The 25,038-nt window shown below is 42.7% G+C and overlaps 1 protein-coding gene across 3 annotated transcripts in view; it reads right to left on the reverse strand.

Moving 5' to 3' along the window:
- Positions 1 to 25,038, reverse strand: part of KANK1 (KN motif and ankyrin repeat domains 1) — a 142,079-nt gene that overhangs the window by 54,036 nt on the left and 63,005 nt on the right. For 2 of the 3 annotated variants that reach the window (XM_026675582.2, XM_087957774.1), the window contains exon 2: positions 931 to 1,042. The exons of the other annotated variant lie outside the window; for it this stretch is intronic. In XM_026675582.2, the coding sequence (XP_026531367.1) occupies positions 931 to 967 (37 nt within the window). In that variant the 5' untranslated portion in view covers positions 968 to 1,042. The remainder of the gene's footprint in view (positions 1 to 930; positions 1,043 to 25,038) is intronic. 3 annotated transcript variants of the gene reach the window in all.

Genomic DNA, 25,038 nt, shown 5'->3' on the forward strand with positions numbered 1-25,038 from the left:
CAGTCCTCTGAGCTAAGGAAAAGTATGTAAACATAAAAAGGAATAGGGAAAAAGAGAAGACAAGTATGTTTAGTTGTTAATTAAAAAAGGGGTGCAAGTTATAATGGATAGGTGGAATGAAATCAGTTGAGATGCAAGCCAATATAGATGATCTTACTGTAAGATCTATTCACTCTGATAAACGTAAGTGAGAGCATCTGTGCAACTTAAGGAACATTTCAAAGGCACAATCTTTACTTTGACTATGATTAACTTGTCCGTTCTTCTTCAGTTTAGGTGAACAAAGCGATTTTCTTTAATTCTTTCAACTGTACGACAAGTATCTATGGAGATTCTCAATCATCCAGGTCACAGTTGTCCCAAAGGTGTTATTCAAAAGGCAACAGGATTTTCTTGTTTGTTTTTTCTTTTCCTTGATGAGAAGGGAACCATCTTCAAGAAAAGAAAGTCCAATTGCCTTTTGAATAGCACCTTTGTAAGACAAGTAGAACATGGAAAAATAACAGGTATTACATTTTGCACATATACAAATATAGTTGCATAGGGTTATCTATTAGGGCAACCTCCAACCTAATGCCATATATAGTATGTTGTACGTACCCTTTCTAACTATAAAAGTTCTCATAGTGAAAATATAAGTTTCATATCTCTAAGGACTGAAATCTCTGCCACCCCCACTTTTTTTTTTATAAAACAGAAAACTACAGTCATCCAGAATGCATTTTGCACCCTGGATTAATATGAACCAGTAAGAGCCATCCAAGCACAGACATTATTAAAATGAGAATTGTAAGGTAGAGATTTTGTGTTCACATTTCCATAACTGAAGGGTGCACACACAGGCTCAGATAAATTTATAGAATTTAGAAAATATTAGGCTCAGTTTCCCTTATAAAAGAAGGACTGCTTACAACTAAGACGAAACATTACCTTTAAAACTGCCATTAATATTCACTGAGTGGGCCATGTTTGCTCACTGGCAAATCCAGCACCTGATTGTTAAGAGTCATGCAAATCAAGCATCAAGTCCAAGGCATGCAACCTGAAATAAAGGAAGAGAAATCATTATAGCATTGTATTAAAAAAAAACATTTCTTAATAAACCCCCCCAAATACAGACTGCCATTCTATATTCAAACCTGAAAGGTCGTGAAGTAGAAGCCTTAAGAACAGCAGTTCTTTTATTTTAATATGGTATCATCATGCCATCTTGGGAATTAACATGATTCTTACAACGAACCACAAGCTGGACCAACCACCACATGAAAAAGTTTAGACCATCTGCATAAACACCTATATCAATACATACATATCCCACATGTCTTTTAGTGAACAGAAGCAAACCTGCACCAGACATGCTGAGTCTATTCATCTACTGTGCTTAATTGCACATTATGTTTACCTATATTAAAGAATCTCATCAAGTTACCCACACACAGAACATACTATTAGCCACAGGGTCTCTAAATGATAACAGAAGCTTGGTTTCCAAACACAGTGCTTAAGTGTGTTATTTGAACTCATGCAACTGCTACTTCTAGTAGCTTAAAACTATTTACTGTAAACCACAGTCACTGGTTTCTGTCAATTTGAAGTAACATTATCTTTCATTTGATTGCCAAGGAAAGAATATTTCTGGTTGTTCACTTAAGGATAAACAGATATGTAGGAGAATATTTATTTTTTTTAGATATTTTTCTTTAACCCTGTCTTTATTTCTTTACAAGTAACTCAAAGTGGCTAACATACCTAATACTACTTCCTTCTCCTATTTTCCATATAACAACAAGCCTGTGAGTTGGGTTGGGCTGAGAGTGATTGGCTCAAAGTCACCCATCTGGCTTTCATGAGTAAGGCAGGACTATCCCAAAGGTGCTTTTTCAAGAGGCAATTGGAGTTTCTGGGGTTTTTTTTTTAAAACATTTCGCTTCTCCTCCAAGAAGCTTCTTCAGCTGAAGCAGAGCTGAAGAGGCTTCTTGGATGAGAAGCGAAACGTCTTCAAGAAAAACTAGAAACTCCAGTTGCCTCTTGAAAAAGCACCTTTGGGACAACCATGACCTGGATGACTGAGAATCTCCATAGACATAAGGCAGGACTAGAATTCCCAACCTCCTGGTTTCTAGATCAACACCTTAACCTCTACAGAGCTCATTTGCCATTCAAATGTTACTGTTAACTATTATCAGTTAACAATAAATCCAGTCCATGCATTTCATTGGATACAAAACCAACAAGTCACTGAGTGCGTGGAAGGAAACCTTAACTACACAAATTCTTTACGTAGTTCTTTTAATCTGTATAACAATGAGAATTTTTAATGGATTATCAAACCTTTAAAGGAAAGAAAATAATAAAACGAATACATAACACAGAAAAAGGAAGTAAATAAAATTCAACTTACAAAAGTCATCATTTTATTCTTCCTTAGCAGAGTTTCTGGAATATTATTACACTAAAATGATACAGTATCTTACTTTTATTGGTTATTAACACTCTCTGGAGCTTGTTACAATACTATGTCTAGCAGAAGATAGATGAAACTAAATATCAATTAAATTATTAAAAATAACAGAACTGACAAAATGCAATCCATGTTATTTGAAGCAACACTGAGACTGGCATTCTATCCTTATCAGCCTTGAGTTTTAATTGAGTCACACCTTGAAATTACAGGGCTCTGGAAGACTTCTAGGCAAATGCAAGAACAGGTAAGGGCTGGCCAAGAGTGATTTCTTAACCAAAGCTGGTGTTGAGATGGATAAAGCCCTCTTAATTCAGGTTTCAGATTGCTACATTCTGCAGAATGCTAGTTCTAAAGTTCTGTAAGAATAGGAATGCAGACTAGGAATGCAAATTAAAATAAGCAAGGAAATAGTAAGAGAACACCTATCCATTCTATCCACTCTAGAACTCAAATCACCAGGATCAGATGGATTACACCCCAAGGTTCTGAAGGAACTGGCAGATGTGATCTCTGAACCACTGGACCATATCGTTCAAAGATCCTGGAGTACCGGGGATCTATCAGATGTTTGGAAAAGGGTTGATCAAGTTCCCATCTTAAAAAAAGGAAAAACAATTGTTCCAGTAAACCACAGACCTATCAGACTGACATCAATATCTGGGAAGATTCTGGAATATTATATTCACAGCATTTGGAAAAGATAATCAATCAATCTGGAATATTATATCCACAGCATTTGGAAAAGATAATCAATCAACCTACTATTTGATAAAATAGAAAAACGTGGGTTAGACAGAATCACCACCAAATGGATTCATAATTGGCTGACCACATTCAATGTGTAGTCTTAATGGAACTGCATCTATATTGAGGGAAGTATGCAGTGGGGTACCGCAAGGCTCTGTCTTCAGCCAAGTATTTTTCAATATCTTCAATGACTTACATCAGTGGTTCCCAAACTTTTTTTTTTTTTTGTAAATTTTATTTGAGTTTTCACAAAGAGAAAAAAATCACCAAATAATCCAAATACACGCAAGCTGTTTCTTTTTTGCTCTTTTTTTCACATTCTCTTCCTGGGGTTACTATTTAGTTGCAAAGTTACAGTTAAAATGTATCTTTTAGAAGTCTTGTTGAAGTTTTACTGTGGATTCTTTTTAATTCCAGGCACTCTCCTCCCTCTTCCAGATCTTGCCCTTATTCTTTTTCTCTCCCTTCCTGCTTATGAAAAAGAAAGTTTTTATTGTCCAGAAATCTTTATTATCCCTTTGGCATTTTGTTTTATTTTCAGCTTAATTGCCTATTGATGTCAAAGTGGATTTTTCCGATTTCTTATTTAAGTCTCTTAGTTGTCAGTATAGGGAAGGAGAGAGAAGAAAAAAAAAAAGCCAAACCTTTCCCTTTTCACTTTCCTTCACTGCTTCCGACTCTTCTTTGGGAGCGATGTTATTTTTTGTAAGTTTAAATTCCAGAGTACCTTTGTTGTTGCTTTTACAATTTAACCAGGTCAGCCAAAACTTTCACTTCTTATCTTCCTCCTGCACATTCTTTTCCGGTCAAGTTCTCCTTTGTGGTGGCCATTTCTGACCACCGCTGCAACCGCCTTCGGGAAAGGGAGTAATGGCCAGCTGAGGAGGAGAGATGCGGCTCTCCTCGACCCTGCTGGCGGTCTCCCCCCTCTTCACCACCTCTACGGGGTGGCTTAGCTCCGAAACCAGCCAGCTCAGGGCGCTCCAGCGGCGAGCCCAGGCAGAAACCGCGCACGATCGCGGATTTCTGTCGCCGAAGCCCTTCAAACCAGAAGCCAGACTCAGTGGTTCCCAAACTTTTTAAGTCCACCGCCCCCTTGGTGCTACAAACTCATCCTCGGTGCCCCCCACCCAGGGGTGGGATTCAAATTTCTGTGGGCGTGGCCTAATTTGAGGGTGTGACTTGCTGGTCATGTGACTGGGTGGGCATGGCCAGGTGACTGGCAAACCAAATACAAGTGGTCCTCATTTAATGGCCGGTTGTTTAGCAAGTGTTCTAATTTATGACTGGCCTCCCCAGAGCTACTTGACCAGTTTTTGGAGTTTTGACAGCTTTAGATCAGGGGTCTAAATCCCACCCCTGCCTGTGTGTGTGAGAGAGAGAGGGAGAGAGAGAGGTTGGATCAGATCTCTCTCTCTCTCTCTCTCCCCCACCAACTCCAGAAAGCCACTGTCAGTCAAAATTCATATTAGTGGTCTCTGGGATTTAAAATTATGAGTTTGGTGATCCCTGAGATCCAAAAGTTTGGTGACCCCTGATCTAAAGGGGTGAGCCTGAGAGAGGGAAAGAGAGAAAGAAAAGAGAGAAAAGAGAGAGAGAGAAAGAGAGGAAGAAAAGAAAGAGAAAAGGGAAAGAAAGAAAAAGGGACAGACAAAGAAGTGGGGATGGAAGGAAGGGACAGAAAGAAAAAGAAATAAAGGAGGGAGGGAGGAGAAAGTAATGAGGTATCTATTCTAGTCCAATCAACTGCTCCAGCAGGGTTAGAACGGAGTGTGCATGTGTGTGTGTGTGTGTGTGTGTGTTCTCCTTGTAATTTTACCAGTACATTTTGGTTTTGCCTTCTTCAAAATTGGCACTGTAATATATTGGGGAAAAGTAATTTTTAGGGTGGAGATCTGGTCCAATGAATCCTGTTTAAAGCAAAATGCAAGAGCTTCCTGATAGTCTTCATCATGTTTCATCCACAAGACCTTTAATAGAAGCCAAAATGGTTTCAATGTGCTGGCAAAGATGTTTTAATGTGGAAAAGGGCCTCAGTCTAAACTAGGCCTCATTCAATCTGATGCATCAGGTCTCTTTCTCTCTCCCTCTCTCTCTAGACATCCTAGATCTGAATGAATGAAATATTCTTATTAAATACTTTGTTCATTACATAGTTGAACGTGCTGACAACAAAATCACACAAAAATTATCAATGGAAATCAAATTTAGCAACCCATGGAGGTCTGGATTTGGAGTTACACTCAAAATTAAAGTGGAAAAAAACACTACAGGCTGATCCAACTTTGATGTAATGTCCTTCAAACAAGTCAAAATGAGGCTCAGTAGTGTGTGTGGCCTCCATGTGCCTGTATGACCTCCCTACAATGCCTGGGCATGCTCCTGATGAGGTGGCGGATGGTCTCCTGAGGGATCTCCTCCCACACCTGGACTAAAGCATCCCCCAACTCCTGGACAGTCTGTGGTGCAACGTGGCATTGGTGGATGGAATGAGACATGATGTCCCAGATGTGCTCAATTGGATTCAGGTCTGGGGAACGGGCGGGCCAGTCCATAGCATCAATGCCTTCATCTTGCAGGAACTGCTGACACACTCCAGCCACATGAGGTCTAGCATTGTCTTGCATTAGGAGGAACCCAGGGCCAACCACACCAGCATATGGTCTCACAAGGGGTCTGAGGATCTCATCTCGGTACCTAATGGCAGTCAGGCTACCTCTGGCGAGCACAGGGAGGGCTGTGCGGCCCCCTAAAGAAATGCCACCCCACACCATTACTGACCCACTGCCAAACCGGTCATGCTGGAGGATGTTGCAGGCAGCAGAACGTTCTCTATGGTGTCTCCAGACCCTGTCACGTCTGTCACATGTGCTCAGTGTGAACCTGCTTTCATCTGTGAACAGCACAGGGTGCCAGTGGCGAATTTGCCAATCTTGGTGTTCTCTGGCAAATGCCAAACATCCTGCACGGTGTTGGGCTGTAAGCAGAACCCCCACCTGTGGACGTTGGGCCCTCATACCACCCTCATGGAGTCTGTATCTGACCGTTTGAGCAGCCACATGCACATTTGTGGCCTGCTGGAGGTCATTTTGCAGGGCTCTGGCACTGCTCCTCCTGTCACTCCTTGCACAAAGGCGGAGGTAGCAGTCCTGATGCTGGGTTGTTGCCTTCCTACGGCCTCCTTCACGTCTCCTGATGTACTGGCCTGTCTCCTGGTAGCGCCTCCATGCTCTGGACACTACGCTGACAGACACAGCACACCTTCTTGCCACAGCTCACATTGATGTGCCATCCTGGATGAGCTGCACTACCTGAGCCACTTGTGTGGGTTGTAGACTCTGTCTCATGCTACCACTAGTGTGAAAGCACCGCCAGCATTCAAAAGTGACCAAACCATCAGCCAGAAAGCATTGGAACTGAGAAGTGGTCTGTGGTCACCACCTGCAGAATCACTCCTTTATTGGGGATGTCTTGCTAACTGCCTATCCTATGCTTTCCACCTGTTGTCTATTCCATTTGCATAACAGCTTGTGAAATTGATTGTCAATCAGTGTTGCTACCTAAGCGGACAGTTTGATTTCAGAGAAGTGTGATTGACTTAGAGTTACATTGTGTTGTTTAAGTGTTCCCTTTATTTTTTTGAGCAGTGTATTTATATAGATATAGATATATATACAGGAACACAATGTTGCCAGCCAATCAAGACACAAAAAAAGCCACAAAACAGACAGAAGATATTAGAAACACCAATCAAGCAGAACACAGCAAACTCCAAGACCAATAAACACAGACCAAGACTCCCAACCAATCAGGATGAAGAAAAAACCATTCTGGCACAGCAGTAGGCTAGCCCCAAATTTAAAACTGAAACAACTGTAAAAGTCTGACTCACAGACGAACACAATACAGAAGCCTGATGATGGCAGATGAGATTCTGCCGAAACGTTGCTACAACTTTAAAAGCACAACTATAATGACATGGGAAAATACCCGAACAAAGCTGAATACCATACATGTAAGTACCCACGAAAACTTAAGAAAACAAATATATATATATATATATATATATATATATATATATATATATATATATATATATACACACACACACACACACACACACACACACACACACACACACACACACACACACATATAGAGGGGGGGCAGGCAGGCAGGCAAGCAGATATATACATTGGTAGATAGGTAGATAGGTAGGTTGTAGGCAGGCAGGAAGACAGATCGGTAGGTAGGTAGGTACATAGATAGGTAGGCAGGCAGGCAGGAAGACAGACAGACCTTTTGGATGGATGGATGGATGGATGGATGGATGGATGGATGGATGGATAGGTAGGTAGGTAGACAGACAGAAAGACAGGTAGGTAGGTAGGCAGGAAGACCGGCAGGCAAACAGACCTTTTGTATGGATGGATGGATGGACGGACAGACAGACAGACAGACAGACAGAATGCGACAGCGGTGGCACTTTGGGAAAGCGGTGGCGGCGGCTTTTTCCAACGTTCTGCCACATTCGAGGCGCCAGTTCCGGTGCGGTACAACAGTCAATGGGGTGAGCCTGCAGAGCCAGCGCCTCAAATGCCCCCCTGCCGCCTCTTAGCATCCCCAAGGGAGCCGGAAGAGGGGCACTAAGAGGTGGCAGGGGGGTGTTTGAGGCGCCGACCGGCCCTGCAGTTTCACCAATTGAGTAGCACCACTCCGGAGCTGGCACCTCCAATGCAGAAGTGGTGGCACGTTATGAAGTGGTGGCTCGAATGCTTCCCTGCTGCCTCTTAGCACCCCTCTTCCAGCCCCCTTGGGGACGCTAAGAGGTGGGAGGGGGGCGGTGCGTCGAACATGGCCACGGCAGCACATAACGTGCCACCGCTTCCACATTGGAGGCGCCGGCTCCAGAGTGTTACTACAGTCAATGGGTGAACCTGCAGGGCTGGAGTCTTGAACGGCCCCTGCCGCTCTTAGCATCCCCAAGGGGGCCAGCAAAGGGGCGCTAAGAGGCAGCAGGGGGTGGTGCATTGAATGCGGCCACGGCAGCATGTCGAACGTGGCCGCGGCGGCACGTAACGTGCCACCGCTTCCGCATTGGAGGCGCTGGCTCCAGAGCAGTGCTAATCAATGGGTGAACTTGCAGGGCCAGCCGGTGCCTTTAACGCCCCCTGCCACCTCTTAGCATCCCCAAGGGGGCTGGCAGAGGGGTGCAAAGAGGCGGCAGGGGGGTGGAGTGTCGAACACAGCTGTGGCAGCACATAACGTGCCACCGCTTCCGCATTGGAGGTGCTGGCTCCGGAGTGGTGCTACAGTCAATGAGGGAACCTGCAGGGCCAGCGCTTTGCCTCTTAGCGCCCCCCTAAGGCATCCCACTGCCCCCAGGGGTGGTACCACCCACTTTGGGAACCACTAACTTAGATGATGGGATAGAAGGGGAACTCATCAAATTTGCAGATGACACAAAACTGGAAGGAATAACCAACACTCCAGAAGATAGGCTCAAGGTACAGAAGGATGTCAACTGACTTGAACACTGAGTCTTCTCTAACAAAATGAAATTCAATCGTGGGGGGAGGTAGCCACTTCTTTTAAGAGCAGTGAATTTATTGAGCTTTTTTAAAATATCAGCTGGCTGTAAAGGACACTAACTACCTAATCCAGCACTTGAGAGAAGAGCCAGATCTTTAAAGCTATACAGAACACCATTGTACACAACACAGTTTTATATCTAACTACAGGTGAAACTCGAAAAATTAGAATATCATGCAAAAGTTCATTTATTTCACTAATGCAACTTAAAAGGACCCAGACTCTGGGTCCTTGGTTTCCAAATGAGATGCAAAAGAGTTCTGTTTTTCTTTAGCCCAGGTAAGACGCTTCTGACATTGTTTGTTGTTCAGGAGCGGCTTGACAAGAGGAATACGACATTTGAAGCCCATGTCCAGGATCCGTCTGTGTGTGATGGCTCTTGATGCACTGACTCCAGCCTCAGTCCACTCCTTGTGAAAGTCCCCAACACTTTTGAATGGCCTTTTCCTGACAATCCTCTCCAGGCTGCGGTCATCCCTGCTGCTTGTGCACCTTTTTCTTCTACACTTTTCCCTTCCACATAACTTTCTATTAATATGCTTTAATATGCTTTGATACAGCACCTTGGCAACATCCAACTTCTTTTGCAATTACCTTTTGAGGCTTTCCCTCCTTGTGGAGGGTATCAATGATGGTTTTCTGCATAACTGTCAGGTCAGTGGTCTTTCCCATGATTGTGATTCCTACTGAACCAGACTGAGAGACCATTTAAAGGCTCAGGAACCCTTTGCCGGTGTAATGGATTAATTAGCTGATTATAGTGGGACACTTTGAGCCTAGAATATTGAATCTTTTCACAATATTCTAATTTTCTGAGATTGTAGATTTGGGGTTTTCATGAGCTGTAAGCCATAATCATCTCAATTATGACACATCACAGCTTGAACTATCTTGCTTTGCATGTAATGAGTCTATCTTATATATTAGCTTCATCTTTTAAGTTGCATTACTGAAATAAATGAACTTTTGCACATATTCTAATTTTTCGAGTTTCACCTGTATAAAAGATTCTCTTGAAAATCTTTAAAGTATGATGTAAACAAGATCTAGCATTTGAATTTGATCAGCCAGCCTGGAAGTCTTTATAGAATAAAATTCCTTTCTAATCTATTATGATAAGTTATCAAGAGTTGTCTATGAAAACAATTCTTGGTTGGTATTCCATTTCCTTAAAATATTATTGAATATTTAAAATGTCATTAAGGATTACAAATGTATTTCTACAGACTTCCAATTTATCTATTCTTTTTTTTTTTAAAGAAACCTTTATAGTTTTTCTATTTCTATTTGTTTTATCTTTTATTAATCTGCTTCTATTTTCTTATAAATAAGCTGAAAATACACGTTTCCTGCTCTCAGCCGTATGAAACTGTGCATGTTTTATGCTTGAACTAAACACAGATACCAGATGGAAGCCAAGCCCTTTGGTCCCCAAAACTGTGTTTTCATATGTACCTAATTCTGCTTTTATACAGTGTAGAAAGTTAGCACCCATCCCTCTCCTAGAAGAATGAAATATTCTAGGAAATATTAAAAAGGTGGAATATTGTATTTTCCTGGATGAGAAAAGGAGATACATGTTTTTAAAGACAAAGCAGCTTCCTGCAGCTCCCTGCTCCCCTTTCTGCTCCAGGGTGATGGGATTTAAGACATGGCCCTCAGGACATGATAGGATTAGCCCTCTATTCATCTCACCACATGGCACCTGGGAAGATTACATCACCCAGCAAAATTCAACCAAGCTTGGGACTCAAGATAACCTACAAAGTTACCCCTGCATGGCCACATGGGAGTCTGACAACCAATCAGGATACATTTCTTGCCACAGGAACAGGAAGCAAGTTCAAAGCCCAACAGAGGGTATAATTCTCTCTCCTCTCACCCATGTGCTCTTTTTTGCCCAGGACCTCAATGTGGTCCTGTCCACCATTAAACAATCTTTCAAGCAGTCTCCATGTTTTTAGTGTCTTACTTCCCACTTGGAACTGAACCCAGATGGACATTTCTTTCAACAACAGTAAATTCAGTTTCTAAATTATAAAACTGTCTATGTATTTCCCTTCACCTAACACCCTTGCCATTGTTTCATCCTGATAATTATATTGTTCTGAAAAAGACAATGTAGATTCTTAAAAAAATTTAAATGAAGAAAAAATAGTTATCCCTATTATAAATGATTTTCATAATTGCAGAGCTAAAGAAGCTTAAGAGAAACAAGTTCTTGTGTTGTGCATTTTGTTGATAAGAACCTACTGCATTGGAGAAAGTGACCTCTTAACACTTTACGTTATTTAAAAAGGCTCTTCTCCACAAAAAATGTGCACCAACGATGTTTAAGCTGCAGTAGATAACCCTCCTCAAGTAGATCTATTTCAAGAGTTAGACTGCTTGTCAAATCTCTTATCTCCACCATTCAACAATTCACTGAAAAAATCAATAGGCATCATTAAGAACATATCTTTCAGCAGGGTTTCATTGTGCTACCTAGACAGTGTATTTCAAATCTGAAACATTGCATAGTTTGATAATAAAAACAATAATAAAAGCTGCTTTTCTGGCAGTGAATGTCAGGTGCTACAAGAGGGAAACTGTCCAAAGGTAACTGTGATAGATATGCTAACACATATTAATTAAGTCACATGATTATACTTTAGAATTTGACATATTCAGAACAAAATGCCCCTGAATGCAATTATCCAAATTCACCAGCCATGCCACCTTGTCTGATTGGTTAAACAACTGGAAAGTCTCTGTGGAAAGGTCAAACCATTAACTCCCCCCACCACCAAAAAAACACCCACACACACAGGAAAAACATACATTAATCCTAGAAAAAACCTAAACAACTGAGGCATTCACAGCACAACGGTTTCACTTGTCTAGGTTTATTTGCTCCATTAGTATAAATCAACTTAAGAAAAGTGGCGTAGAACTGTGCATCCTTAATGCATCCTTTATTTATCTTGTGCATGATAGAAAGACTGGTGTTATTAGTAAGACGGTATCAACTCATTTAGTGCCTTGCAATTTTCCATTTAAACAATATTGCCTTGCAATTTTCCACTTAAACAATATTTCTTTAGGAAAAAATGTTGTTGCACAAAACAACCAACTGTATCACAAACGGATCTTAATTTTCTAACCACCCCTATGTGTGTTTCCTAACCTGGATTTTGAATTATGGTATTCTAAAAGCTCTTTACAAGATATTTCACTCAATTTTACATATAAACAGAATATATTCTATATTCTCTGTATATTTGTAGAAACATCACTATGTCCAATTCTTCATTCATATGTAAATTATTAAAATGTTTGGAATTTTAAGCATATTTCTGTTAAATTAAACACAGTATATGTACATGTACCATACTATAAATCTGTAAGCTATGGTAACCCAATTCCCCGAAACCCAATGTTTAAGTAGTTGTATCATTTGTGATACTATTGGGATTCTCTGCAGCCCATTGAACAATTTAAGAGCAATTTAAAAAACCTTAAAACTCCCTAAAATAATTAAGTTGGGAACACTAAAAAGAAAGGATTTGTCTTCAAGCATTAATAAAATAACTTCTCTTGCACTAAAATATTTATCAAATGTATCCTCTTTGAATTACACTGTTTTGATTTATAAGATGAATTGTTGGTAGCACAAGTTATGCTTAAGGAATCAAAATCCTATTGACTCCAAAATCCACTTTTGCAACCGCACCCTTGAAGCTAATGTCTGGACATTGCAAAACTAACATAATCATCCATTTTTCGACTTTATTTTCCCGATATTTTTGAAACTGGAATTCTCCTTCCACTTCCACCTTTGAATTCAACCCATGTTTTCCCAAGTAAAGGAAACAGCCATTTTGAAGAAGAAAAAGGCAACATCTGTCTTGTTTTTCTGTCTAACTCTATTTTCTAAAGAATAACCAGATACTCACAGTAATTCATTAACCACCATATTCAATGAAAAGGGTACCTGGTATTTTTAGCAATATTTTCTTGAGTGATTTGCTTCAAAACATATAATCCTACTTAGTAGCTCACCAGATGTCATAGGGAAGCTTTCCAAAATATCTTAATCTATGTGTTCTTCCTGTCACGAAACAGTTTTATCTCTGTGATCCTAAGTACCCTAGAAATAGTTCAACTACATAAAATGTGGACAGTTGTATTACAAAAGTAGAATTAAATTAATCTGTAATTCCTGACCAGTAAATTCTAGATATTATTCCTTCTAATAGGGAAACTGAATATTCGAATATCAGTTTACAAGCAAATTATAGCTATTAAATTGTAAGGGAAGCAAAAACATTAGATATTGGTTTTGTTTAACCTACAAAAGCAACATACTCAGCCTTATAAAATGCTGAAGACACTTAAGGAGGGTTATACAAATGTTTGAAGGGACACATTCAGGAACATGGGTAGGGTAATAATTGTTTCTCGTTCTGCCATGCAGTTCAAGGAAGGAGAGTTTTTACTCTCTATTATCTGCCAGAGGAAAAAGCACGCATATATTTATGACTATATGTTAATTTAAAAAACCCAATAAAATAAGAAGGAATTTGCTGGAAATTTAATTAAGAAGTATAAAAATACATACTTTTTTATTGCACACCACTCAGAGTTGGTCTATGAGTGAGCTGGGCAGTCTTTAAATCTGACAGAAAGACAGACATCATAAAATGGGGGATAGGAATTTTCAAGTCCTTCTCCTTTTAGAAACTTTTTTCCAAGTACCTATTCTTTTGATGAAATTGGCAGCAGGATGGTTATAAGAAACATCAATGTCATTTGAGACTCATAGATTAAGGGAACATCATGGAAAAGTAAGGGTGATGTTTCTCAAAGATGGAAAGAAGTCACATTTCTTTTCTCATCCAAAGATTAGAAAAATGGTAACCAATTTTGTAGTAAAATGGTAAAAATAACGATTGCTTTTCGAGTTTCTATAGTATATACCATTTCCAGAATGCTGGGCAACATATCATGTTCTGACTAGGAAGTTATTAGAGTGATCAATGGTGGTCACTCTGAGTTGAGGACAGACCTGTTAGTCGCTGAATTCAATCCCACTCTTATCACCCAATAGTTTTCATGTAACTTTTTCTCCCCATTTTTGTCATTTCTGCCATTAGGAGCTCAAATTTAGGGGATAACTTTGCAATTTAGGACAAGACAAGTTTGTTTACAGCCAAATCCATATTTACATGCTTGTCTGTTTATCTTGAACCAACTCTGGAATTCAGGTCTTGTCCAAATCTGATACATAGTCTTACGTGCAAAAAATAAAGGGCAAATCACCTAAAACAATCAGAAATCGGACAGATAATGAACTCTTAAGATCATTTCATGAAAATAATTTTGTACAGTCAACTGTAAAAACACCACAATAAAAAAAATTCTACAGACCCTGTTTTCAAAACATTTCATAAGTATCATTTTATTAAGACAGCCTTGACTAGTGTTACAAAAATAAAAGAATCCGCCATCTTTAGTGATATTGATAATGTAATTTTTCCTGTCACTTTTCTCTCTTTTAAAAAGACAAAGAAACACATGCATACATGGAAGGTTGGACACATAAACCATGCTCACCCCCATTTCCTATAATATTTGAGCCTGAAGGATCTATGCCTACCTACAGATCTGTCTACACAAGCACTGAAAGAAAGTTTAACTGATAGGTATGAGAGATTTCTTAATTTCTCGTAAGATGTTTCCCACAGAAGAAAGTGAGGGATGATTGCTCAGCTCACAAAATAAGGTGGAGGCTTAAAAACAAAAGTCTACCTGGAAAGGAAACCTGAAGAACTGGAAGGAGATATATAGGCTAGCAATCTAAGATAGACTTAGGCACTGAAGATTCCTTGTGGTTGATTTTAGTACAGAGAAGTGTTGCCTCGTGATTCTGAGACAGACAGGACAGTATTACACTAATGAAGAATGTATTTATTTATTTAAAATACTTATATGGCTACTCATTTCAAATGTAGAACTCTAGATAGCTCACAAACTCAATATAAAAACAACATACCGAGAATGAAAAATAACCCCCCTAGTAAAATAATACATGGAACCACACCCACATTCCCTTGATGCAACTCACAACACTCTCCTTCAAACTCCAACTTCATCCTATCCCAACACTTGGTGGAAAATCAAGTTCTTCAAGATATTTCAGACTTCTGGATCTCAAAAAGAAGGGTGTTCTGTAAGGGTAGCAGCCATAAAAGACGCATGCTTCCTAGGTCCCACTACATGGCAACAACTAAGGAAATTTCTGCTTGATGACAGCCCTGGTAAGACTCTTGAAGTGTTTTTGAATGTGGACTCTTAAATTCCAGTGAACAATTAGGGATCACTGTGGTCAAAACTTTCCAGCACAGAGAACTATGGGGAAGGCAGAAGAGAGAAACAATCATATTCCACCATCTAAAAAAGCTGCTGCCAGGCTGAAATAAAAAATGCTCACCAGACCAGAGAACAGGAAACCGTGAGTTCAAGTTCCACCTTAGACATGAAAACCAGCTGGGGGACTTTGGCCAAGTCATTCGCCCTCCATCCAACCTATCTGACAGGGTTGTTGTGGGGAAAATAGGAGGAGGAAGGTATGTTGGATATGTTCACAGCCTTGAGTTATTTGTACAAAGGCAGAATATAAATAAATAAATAAATATCCCAGTAGGACTTCTTCAAGTCATTCTAAAAATCAAATTGTATCAGGTTATCAGCCAAGCAAAGAATGGAATCTAGTGGTACATACATATAACTTAAGAAAGGTGACAATTACTGAAAGTAAATGGTGCTTGATATCTTAGTAACAGGGAAAAAACAACACACAAGAGGTGTTTTGCCTTGTGTCTTGCATCAAATCCTGTACACTCGCAAAACCTTTGACAATTTGGATATATTTTTTTCATAGCTTCTAATTCAGACTTCCTGTAAATGGGCGTTGGTTCTTACCTGATACGCCCCTTCTCGGCGAGCCGCGAGGAGCATCCAGAGACTGGGATGTGCTTCTGAGTCCTCTTCTTGCAGGCTGAGCTTTAGATGAGGAAACGCTCCGCCCCCTCACGTGGTATTGCGCAGCGTCTCCCCAGTTTTTTGCGATAACGAGAAGAGAGGTTATTAATTCTTTCTAATCTACTATTGGCTCCTTGGCTGAAGCAAGAGTCCCCACCAGACGGAGAAATTAGGGTGGGCTGGATGCTCCTCGCGGCTCGCCGAGAAGGGGCGTATCAGGTAAGAACCAACGCCCATTCTCCCTCGAGCCGCTCGGAGCATCCAGAGACTGGGACATACCAAAGCTGGGCTGTCCTACGGGTGGGATTCCGTCTGGCCCGAAGGCCCCTCCGGATCACTGATGACCCTCTGTAAGACCCGTCGGCCAAAAGAGGCCTCCGCTGAGGCGTACGTATCTATTTTATAATGTCTGATAAACGGGACGGAGAGGTCCAGGTGGCTGCCCGACAAATGTCAGCGATGGGGGCTTGCGTGGCCCAGGCCGCCGAGGTGGCTGCACTTCTGGTGGAATGGGCGGTTATTCCACCCGGAGCGGGCAGGGAATGGGAAAGGTAGCACCTCGCAATGGTGGCCCTGATCCAGCGACTGATGGTGGAAGAAGAAACCTTAAGCCCCAGTGACCTGGGTTGAAAGGATAGGAAGAGGGATTCCGACTTTCTCATGGATTGAGTGCGCTTAATATATATACGCAAGGCCCTTCTAACATCTAGGGAGTGCCAGAGGACCTCCCCTGCCCCTGGAGGGCCTAGGGCAAAAATTTGGTAGAACCAGTTCCTGTGACCTATGGAAGGGAGAGTTGACTTTGGGTAGGAAGGTGGGGTCGGGACGAAGGACCACTCGGTCTGCATGGAACACGCATAGATCGCTCCTGACTGACAGAGCTGCTAATTCGAAACTCGACGAGCAGAAGTAATAGCTACTAGAAAAACTACCTTAAAGGTGAGAAACTGAAGGGATGAATCCCTCAAAGGCTCGAACGGGGACGAGTAAGAGAAACGAGGACCTTGTTGAGGTCCCATGTGGGGAACCTGTGAACAGTGGGAGGGCACAGGTTGGTGGCGCCCTAAGGAAAGATCTAATTCGGGGTGATGAGAAAGGGAACCGTAGTTATCACAGGAGACCACGGTTGAGAGGGCAGAAACTTGCCGTCTCAGGGTGTTAGGTGCGAGCCCCTTGCGAAGGCCTTCCTGAAGAAAATCTAGGATCTGAGCCACAGAGGGAGAAAGGGGATCAACCTGAGACCCGCTACACCACTTGCAGAACCCCTTCCAAGTGGCATCATAAATTCGTGTAGTGGAAGGTCGCCTGGCGGCCAAAATAGTGTCGATGACTTGACTCGAGAGATTCTCACTAGTCAGACGGATCCGCTCAACCTCCAGATGGCTAACTGGAGCCATTGAGGCCCGGATGCAGAAGGGGCCCCTGAGAGAGGGAGACCCTGTCCGGGGGGATCCTCCATGGGGGCGCTACCGATAAATTGCGGAGATCCGCAAACCACGGTCGCCTGGGCCAATAGGGAGCCACCAGGAGAAGGTCTGCCCTCTCCTGAAGAAGTTTCTGTATTACTCTGGGAACTAACGGGAGCGGAGGGAAGGCATATAGGAGCCCTGGGGGCCATGGACAGCGCAGAGCGTTGTGATTCTCCGACCGGTGAGACGGATACCGGGAGAAGAACCGAGGAAGCTGAGTGTTGGACGGGGAGGCGAAGAGGTCTACCACCGGAAGGCCGAATATTCTGGATGCTTCCTCGAATAGGGATGGATGGAGACGCCATTCTGCCTGGTCCACCGTGGCCCTGCTCAGCCAGTCCGCCTGAGTATTGTCTACTCCGGAGATGTGTTCTGCTTTTAGTGATAGAAGGTTGGATTCTGCCCAGCGGCAAAGGCGCTCGGCTTCCCTCATTAGCTGAATGGACTGGGTGCCCCCTTGCCTGTTGATATGGGCCTTGGCCGTGACGTTGTCCGTGAGAACGAGAACGTGATGTTTGCGGATCTGAGGAAAACTGCGCAGGGCCAGATGGACAGCGTGAAGCTCTAGCCAATTGATGCTGCACCTCTGCTCGGTCGGCGACCATCTGCCCTGTGCCGAGACCGAGTCGAGATGAGCGCCCCAACCGGACAGGCTTGCGTCCGTAGTGACGGTGAGTCGATGAGGTTCCGCGAAGAGGTGGCCTCTGTTGATGGCGGGATTGGTCCACCAGAGAAGAGACGTGAGGACCCTTGGAGGGACCCTGACTCTGGTCTTCGAGTTGCTTCTTCCGGATCATTGGAACGGGAGCAGGAACCACTGGAGGGATCTGCTGTGTAGACGGGCCCAGGGAACAATAGAGATGCATGACACCATTTTGCCCAACAATTTAGAGAGGTCCAGCAAGGCCACCCTCCTTGAACGCCTGACCTGTGTGACTAGGGCTTGAATGCTAAGGAGCCTCTCCGGGGAGAGGAAAACTCTTTGGGAAACCGAATCAATTATGGCGCCCAAGTGGTTGATTCAGGTGGAAGGGGTAAGTTGGCTCTTTTGCCAATTGACTAGAAACCCGTGTGCCCGTAAAACGGAGAGGGTGACCCTGGTATCCCTGACTGCCTGGGATTTGGACGGGGATAGAATAAGAATATCGTCCAAGTAGCAGTGGAGGCGGACGGGAACGCTCCTGAGATGAGCCGCCAGGGCCGCCAGGACCTTGGTGAAGGTCCGGGGGGCCGAGGCCAGTCCAAAGGGTAGGGCCACGTATTGATAATGAAGGCTATTGTGACAGAACCTGAGGAATTTGTAATGGGAGGGCCTGATTGGAATATGGAGGTATGCCTCCGAAAGATCTATGGAAGATAACCAGTCTCCCCGCCTGGTGCCTAAAAGAATTGATTGCAAGGTGTGCATTTTGAATCTACGCTGGATAAGGTGACGGTTGAGCCGTTTCAAGTCCAGGATGGCTCTCCAACCCCCAGAGTGTTTGGGTACCACAAAGAGATGGGAGTAAAATCCCTTTCCTCTCTGATCCGGAGGGACAGGTTGAATGGCCTGGATGTCAAGAAGATGATGGATGGCAGCATCCATTAGTGCATGTTTGGAGGGATCCCTTGAGGAGGGGAATGGGAAGAAACAATCAGGGGGAGCGGACCTGAACTCCAGGGCGAGACCAAACCTGATTGTGTCCCTGACCCATGCATCGCAAGTGGATATGTCCCATTGGTCGGCGAAGTGGCTGAGGCGGCCGCCAATGGGAGGGGAGGAAGAGGCTCTACCTTCTGCGGTAGGGCCTTCCTCCCGATCCCCGAAAGGGTCTCTTGTAGCCGCCACCGCGTCTGGTTCTGTCGCCCGGATCCGAGCGATCCTGGGATCGGAAGGAGGGGGGTCTAGGGTATCTGGGCGGGAAGGGGGGTTGATAGAAGGGGCGGGGAAAGCTCCTCCGAAAGGGCTGAGAGCCCCTGGCCTCCGATCTTCGAAAAAGGGAGGGCAGATACTTTCTCTTACTGCGGCCCTCGACCAGTAGAGGTTCCAAAGCTGGGCCAAACAGTTTATCTCCCGTAATGGGAGCAGTGGCCAGCTTGACCTTATTCTTTACGTCCGCCTGCCAGTGTTTGAGCCATAGCATGCGGCGAGCCTTGACGTGCGACGTGATGGCCCTGGAAGAAAATTTTACCGACTGGTAAGTGGCGTCAGCCGAGAACTCGGCTGCAGCCACTAACTTCGCTATATCCTGGTGAGCTCTCAGATTGGAAGCAGGGATGTGGTCCTTGAGCTGACGTAGCCAACGGATAGAGGACCTCGTGAAAAATGAGGCGGCCGTAGCTGATTTAATGGCCCAGGCGTCAGATAGGTGAGCCCTGCGCAGTGCCAGCTCCGCCCGCCTGTCCTCAGGTTTCAGGGCCTCTAGGGCCTCACTAGGGGTAGAGGAGGAGGCTAGACCCACAATGGGGTCATCAACCTCCGGAATATTGAGAAGGTTAGACAGAGCCGAATCGAGATTAAAGAATCTCTTGTCTTGGCTAGAGGGAGTGGGAGGGGTCCCTGAGGAGGTAAGTTGCTTCGCTACCAGATCCACGAAGATGGGAGGGGATGGGATGACCTCAGCTTCCACCACTGGTTGGGTGAAAATGGAGTCTTCCGGGCCCTCTGGGACAGGGGGGGGTTCTGCAGGGGACTGGGGAAGAAGGCCAGAGACATTCTTGGCCTTAAGGAGGAGGGACTTGAACATATGCGGTTTGAACAGCCCCCCAAAGGTGGGTTGGTCGGGGGAAGGGCCCTCGTCCTCCGACATCTCCCCCTCCATGATGTCAGCCTCTAAGAGGGGTTCACTGTAGCGGGAAGATCCCATCCGGGAATCCTCTTCCTCTTCCCTGAAATCCCCAAAGTCCCCTTCCTCCTCCACCTGGGCCCCAATCGGAGGAGGGCTGTCCCTCTGAGAGAGTACCTGATCAACTGGGGGAGCCGGTTGTGGAAGGGATCTGATTGATAACGAGTCGTGCTCGGAGGCTCGCGGAGAGAAGCCTGATCTGGTCATGTGTTGTAGTCCCTCTGCTATGCCCTGGCGGATGGCTGATTCCATCCAGGCCCTGATGTGAGGTGGAACCTCGGAGGTAGAGGGTTCATCGTGGCGCAGACCAGCGGCTGTGGGTGTAAAGGTGGCTTCGGGGGTCCGTCTAGTCGGAGGTCCGAGGGTCGGAAGACCTTGAAGCGAACTGCGCCTAGGTAGGGAAGAGGGGTCTGAGGGGAGAGGTTGAGCAGAGGTAGAAGGGGTTGGAGGAGGAGGAATTGACGGCTCCGAGCGGGACTCCCTTGAACGCCGGTCAAACTCTTTTTCCAACGCCTTGTGGCGCCTTAAGGCGTCACGTTGGGCGGCCTTGGAAGGTTCCTTGTCCTGTCTAGAGCCCTTAGGTTCCTTGTCCTGCCTGCGCAAGTAGTGGGACTTTGCCTTAGCCTTCAAAGAAGGACGTTTAGAGGGATTGTCGCGTCTGCCATGTTAGATAACAAATACTAGCAAAGGCGGTTGGCACGCCCAGAGCAGGCCTGGATGAGGCCGGGTGAAGGTGAAGCTGGCCCTCTCCCCTTTTGGAATTTTTAAGTACAGAGATAACAGTAAGGTACCTAAGAAATATAGTATGTACAGAAAAATAGATACTCTAATTTGTAATTCTTCTTCTCCTTTTGATTGTTTTTTTTTTTTTTAATATTTATTAGGTTATTTGTGCCAAATGTATATACAGGTTATTCGTATATATTTATATATCTACGAAAAAATATTATTATACAAAACAAAAATTATTATTATTATATATATATATATATATATATATATATATATATATATATATATATATATATATATATATTTTTTTTTTTTTTTTTTTTATACAATAACCGTAACAGGGAGGACTTCGTATATCCCTGTACAGGCCGGATCAGTCAAATAAACGCCTGAGGCCTATGGTAGAAGAAAGGGCCTCTGGCAGCAGGCCTCCAGACAAGAAAAATAAAACCGGAGGGGGGGGCTGCAACTTCGCCCCGAAACGGGCTGCGGGAGGCCAACAAGTAATAAAAGAGCGGGCCAGGTGGAAGAGATGGGCAGCTAAGCTTTAACCCAAGGCCTGGAGCTCCAATTCACCGCAGCTAGAGTATTTGAAAATGGCGCCCAACCACGATGCGGAGCCAAAATGGCGGCCGCAAGCTGAACCGTCGGGACGCCTTCGGGACGGAAAAGGAGGGCTTTGCTGGTCAGCTCAGCTCCTAGGGCCCTAGGGGCGATGACCCTCCCGATCGGCGTTTAGGTGGGGGGAATCCAGCAATAAAAGAAATGCGTGCCACGAGGCAACGCGGAGGCAGCGACGCGATCTGATAAGGGTGGGGGGGTCGCTGTCGCGCTGCGAGCCCGCAGCCGCCCCAGGGACGGGGAAATTTTTCCCTTAAGTCCAGACCCTTTGCGCAGGAGGAGGAAGGAAAGGCAAACCTTATGAAGACGAGAGTTGGAATAGGCAAGAAATAGGCAAGAAATGTGCGATCAGCCAAGGAGCTCTCTGAAAACACAGCCTGACTCTTCGAGGCTGAGCAAAAGACTGGGGAGACGCTGCGCAATACCACGTGAGGGGGCGGAGCGTTTCCTCATCTAAAGCTCAGCCTGCAAGAAGAGGACTCAGAAGCACATCCCAGTCTCTGGATGCTCCGAGCGGCTCGAGGGAGAATTGTTAAGATTTCATAGACATTGGGTTTTCCTTTTCATAATTTCATCTGGGAATCATGACACTATATACTATATATCTGTAAAATTAGTTGAAGATGACTGCCTGCCTCCGTTTTCTAATCATTGCTAAAATATTTTGTTAGCTGTACTTGAAGAAAAAAGGATAATTATTCTTTACATTTTGACATTAAAATGCTTCTTAAACATTTTAAATCTTATCATTATTAATGATAAATATTAAAACATTTTTTAGGAAAAATTGGATTACTATAGCATTATAGTATTACAGCATGATGTCACTTTTACTAACAAAACATTTTATCTGAAAAGCATTTTGGCTCTGAAAAAGCAATTAGGGATAAACAGGGTGATAAATAGCATCCACTGACTAAAACAAGGATCATTATAATGGGTGCTATTTAAAAAGTGCTGAGCATCAAATACCTGCTCAAGGGAACTAGAACTTGTGCATCCTCATCCTCCACAGCTAAATCATCTATTATTGTTGTGTGATACCAGAAGCTATAAACTGAAAGGTGCTGTTATTCGTAATTTCACCTTGTAGCTTACACCCAAAGAGGATGAACTGGTAGTCTTAAGAACCATTTAACTGGGAGTGACTTAATTCTTTATCAGATTTACTTTACAAAATGCAAATGTTGTAGAACAAGAACTCTATGCTTTAAGCCCTGTTTACAATAAAAATAAAGTTAACAACTATGATATTCTTCGTCCTATCTCCAAGATCAACTTGCAATCCAGACAGCAATTTCATAGCTAAAGTATGATGAGGTGGTCAGATTTAGTAATGATTAGATGCTGGCTTTGCTCTCTCTCTCCTACACATACTCATTCTATGGAGAACAAATGTAGAGGATATAAATAACAAAATTGTTAGCTCCTTACCTGAAAGTTACATGCTTTACCAATTAATATACTATGCAAAAAAAAAAGAACACTATGGGAAGTTTCCTAGGTTCCAGCCAGAGTAATTAATGGCAAGGAGCTATGGGAGTTGTAGTCTAAAGTAAATGGAGGCCAATGTATTTTCATTTGATCTGATTTAATTTATTCCTATACTACCATCCATGTTAAGCATCATCTTGTTACATATGCATTAACATTTATTATTGGCTCCTATGTATTATAATTTTTATTATTGTAATTGTTTTAATATTATTTTTAATTTCATTAGCAGCCCACAGTCGCTTGTTGATATGAACAGACTTGCAAATTGAATAAAAATGGAAGTAAATTAATAAATACGCTTCAGGAAAAAAGAGAATCAATTAATATCTATTTGATCAATGATTAGTTAAAACTTCCCAAATTGATCAAATACTCTTTGAATCAGCTTCTATTTTAACCCTGTATAATTGGAGATAATCAGTATTTCATATTTTAAAGTGGAATGCACTTATATCTAAGCACAATATAGATATGTATACTTGAATCGCAATGTTTCCTAAGAGCATCATTTTACAGGAAACCCAATTCTTCAAAAAAAACTCTTAAAATAAACAATAGGTAATTATAATTTCCAGGCAATATGTAATTACAAAGTATTATATATAAACAATTATATTCTAAAAATAATACCCTGAATATTTTATTTAAAAAGTTTCCCTGAGCATTTCAAAATGAGATGCCTAAAATTATTAATTGCAATGAATGGTAAACAAGTACCTGAAAGAACATCATCAATTGATTAGCAATTTTATTATTCCCCCATCTCAGGTTTAAATTTTATATAAAAGGAAGATAAAGTTTTAGACTATACAAAATATGAAAATACTCTTTTAAGAAACTACATTTCTACCACATTTGGAAATTAACATTTGCTGTGTCTGTGAAAACACAAGAGATTCAGTGTGATATGTGTGCAATGGTATTTTCACTGGCACCCCAAATCTACTAGCTGAAGGTTGCATGAAATGGAGCAATTAAGAGTTGAGGATACCCAGCTGCTTGATGATAAATCCAATCCCAGCATAAGCTGCTGCTGAAACTTCCCAAGCAAGGTGGCCAGGATGGCACCAAAGAATTGAAAGAAACTCTGGGAAAATCAGGATGAAAAGTAGCTGGTGGATACAATAAGTGGCCAAGGAGCAGAATAGTTGCTGAAGTCCCAGAGATACTGTTCGTTTTATTTCCTGCCTAGGCTGGGAGGGATTGTCTAAGTAAACAAAGAAGGTCAAAACCCCTGAATAAGGAAGGCTTCTAGTTGTGAATTAAAGAAATAGCTATGGAAAATCAAACAGGATTCTTTTTCTGTATCAGCTGCTATTACTGAGACCAAATTGGGGAGACAAGAGAAACAAAACAATGCTAAATAAGATTTGTCACCTGACAGGCTTGAATAAATTTTACCCAGGTTCTTGAAGTAAATTAAGATTTTGTAAAACCAACCAAATTACATTTTCTTGTCTAAATGGTGGAAATTCTGTTGATTCTTCCCATGGAAAGAATTATCCATATTAAGGCAACCTTTTGAAGAGGCTGATTCAAAGTTGAAAAACATTCACAAATTTGCAGGTCTGTAGAAGTGATTTTGATGCTTGATACTGAACACACCAGTAGAAGAGAATATATTTGTAGCTCAGGGTTGAACCATAGGGTCTTTAGGTCTGCAAGAAAACAGCCAAGCATAGAGAAAACCAAGAACTCTGTGATATTGTACATGTTACTTAGGTTGCTAACTGGCATCATTTTTTACATATCAAAAGCAAAATTGGTTCCTAAAGATGACAATAAAATATAGTCAAATCATTGTCAGTCCCTACATGGGTAAAGGGCATAGTTTAAGCCGCAGAAAATTATATCCATGAAAACGATTTGAAACCAAGGCTCAAGTTCTATGCTGATGTTAGCAAATATACTATTTCAGGCATGTTCTCTATATTTGTGTACATTCCAAACTATAACAGATACTCATGCCTCATCAAACTTCAATTCTAAAGGTCAGATTTAATTTCATGACAACACTGGACAAGATAAAATCAGAAGATACAATACACTGGCAGCAAACTTGCCAAAT

The sequence above is a fragment of the Notechis scutatus genome, chromosome 2 (assembly GCF_049901735.1).
Source record: "Notechis scutatus isolate UNSWTSFEM ecotype Mainland chromosome 2, rNotScu1.2, whole genome shotgun sequence".
NCBI classification, from domain to species: domain Eukaryota; kingdom Metazoa; phylum Chordata; class Lepidosauria; order Squamata; family Elapidae; genus Notechis; species Notechis scutatus.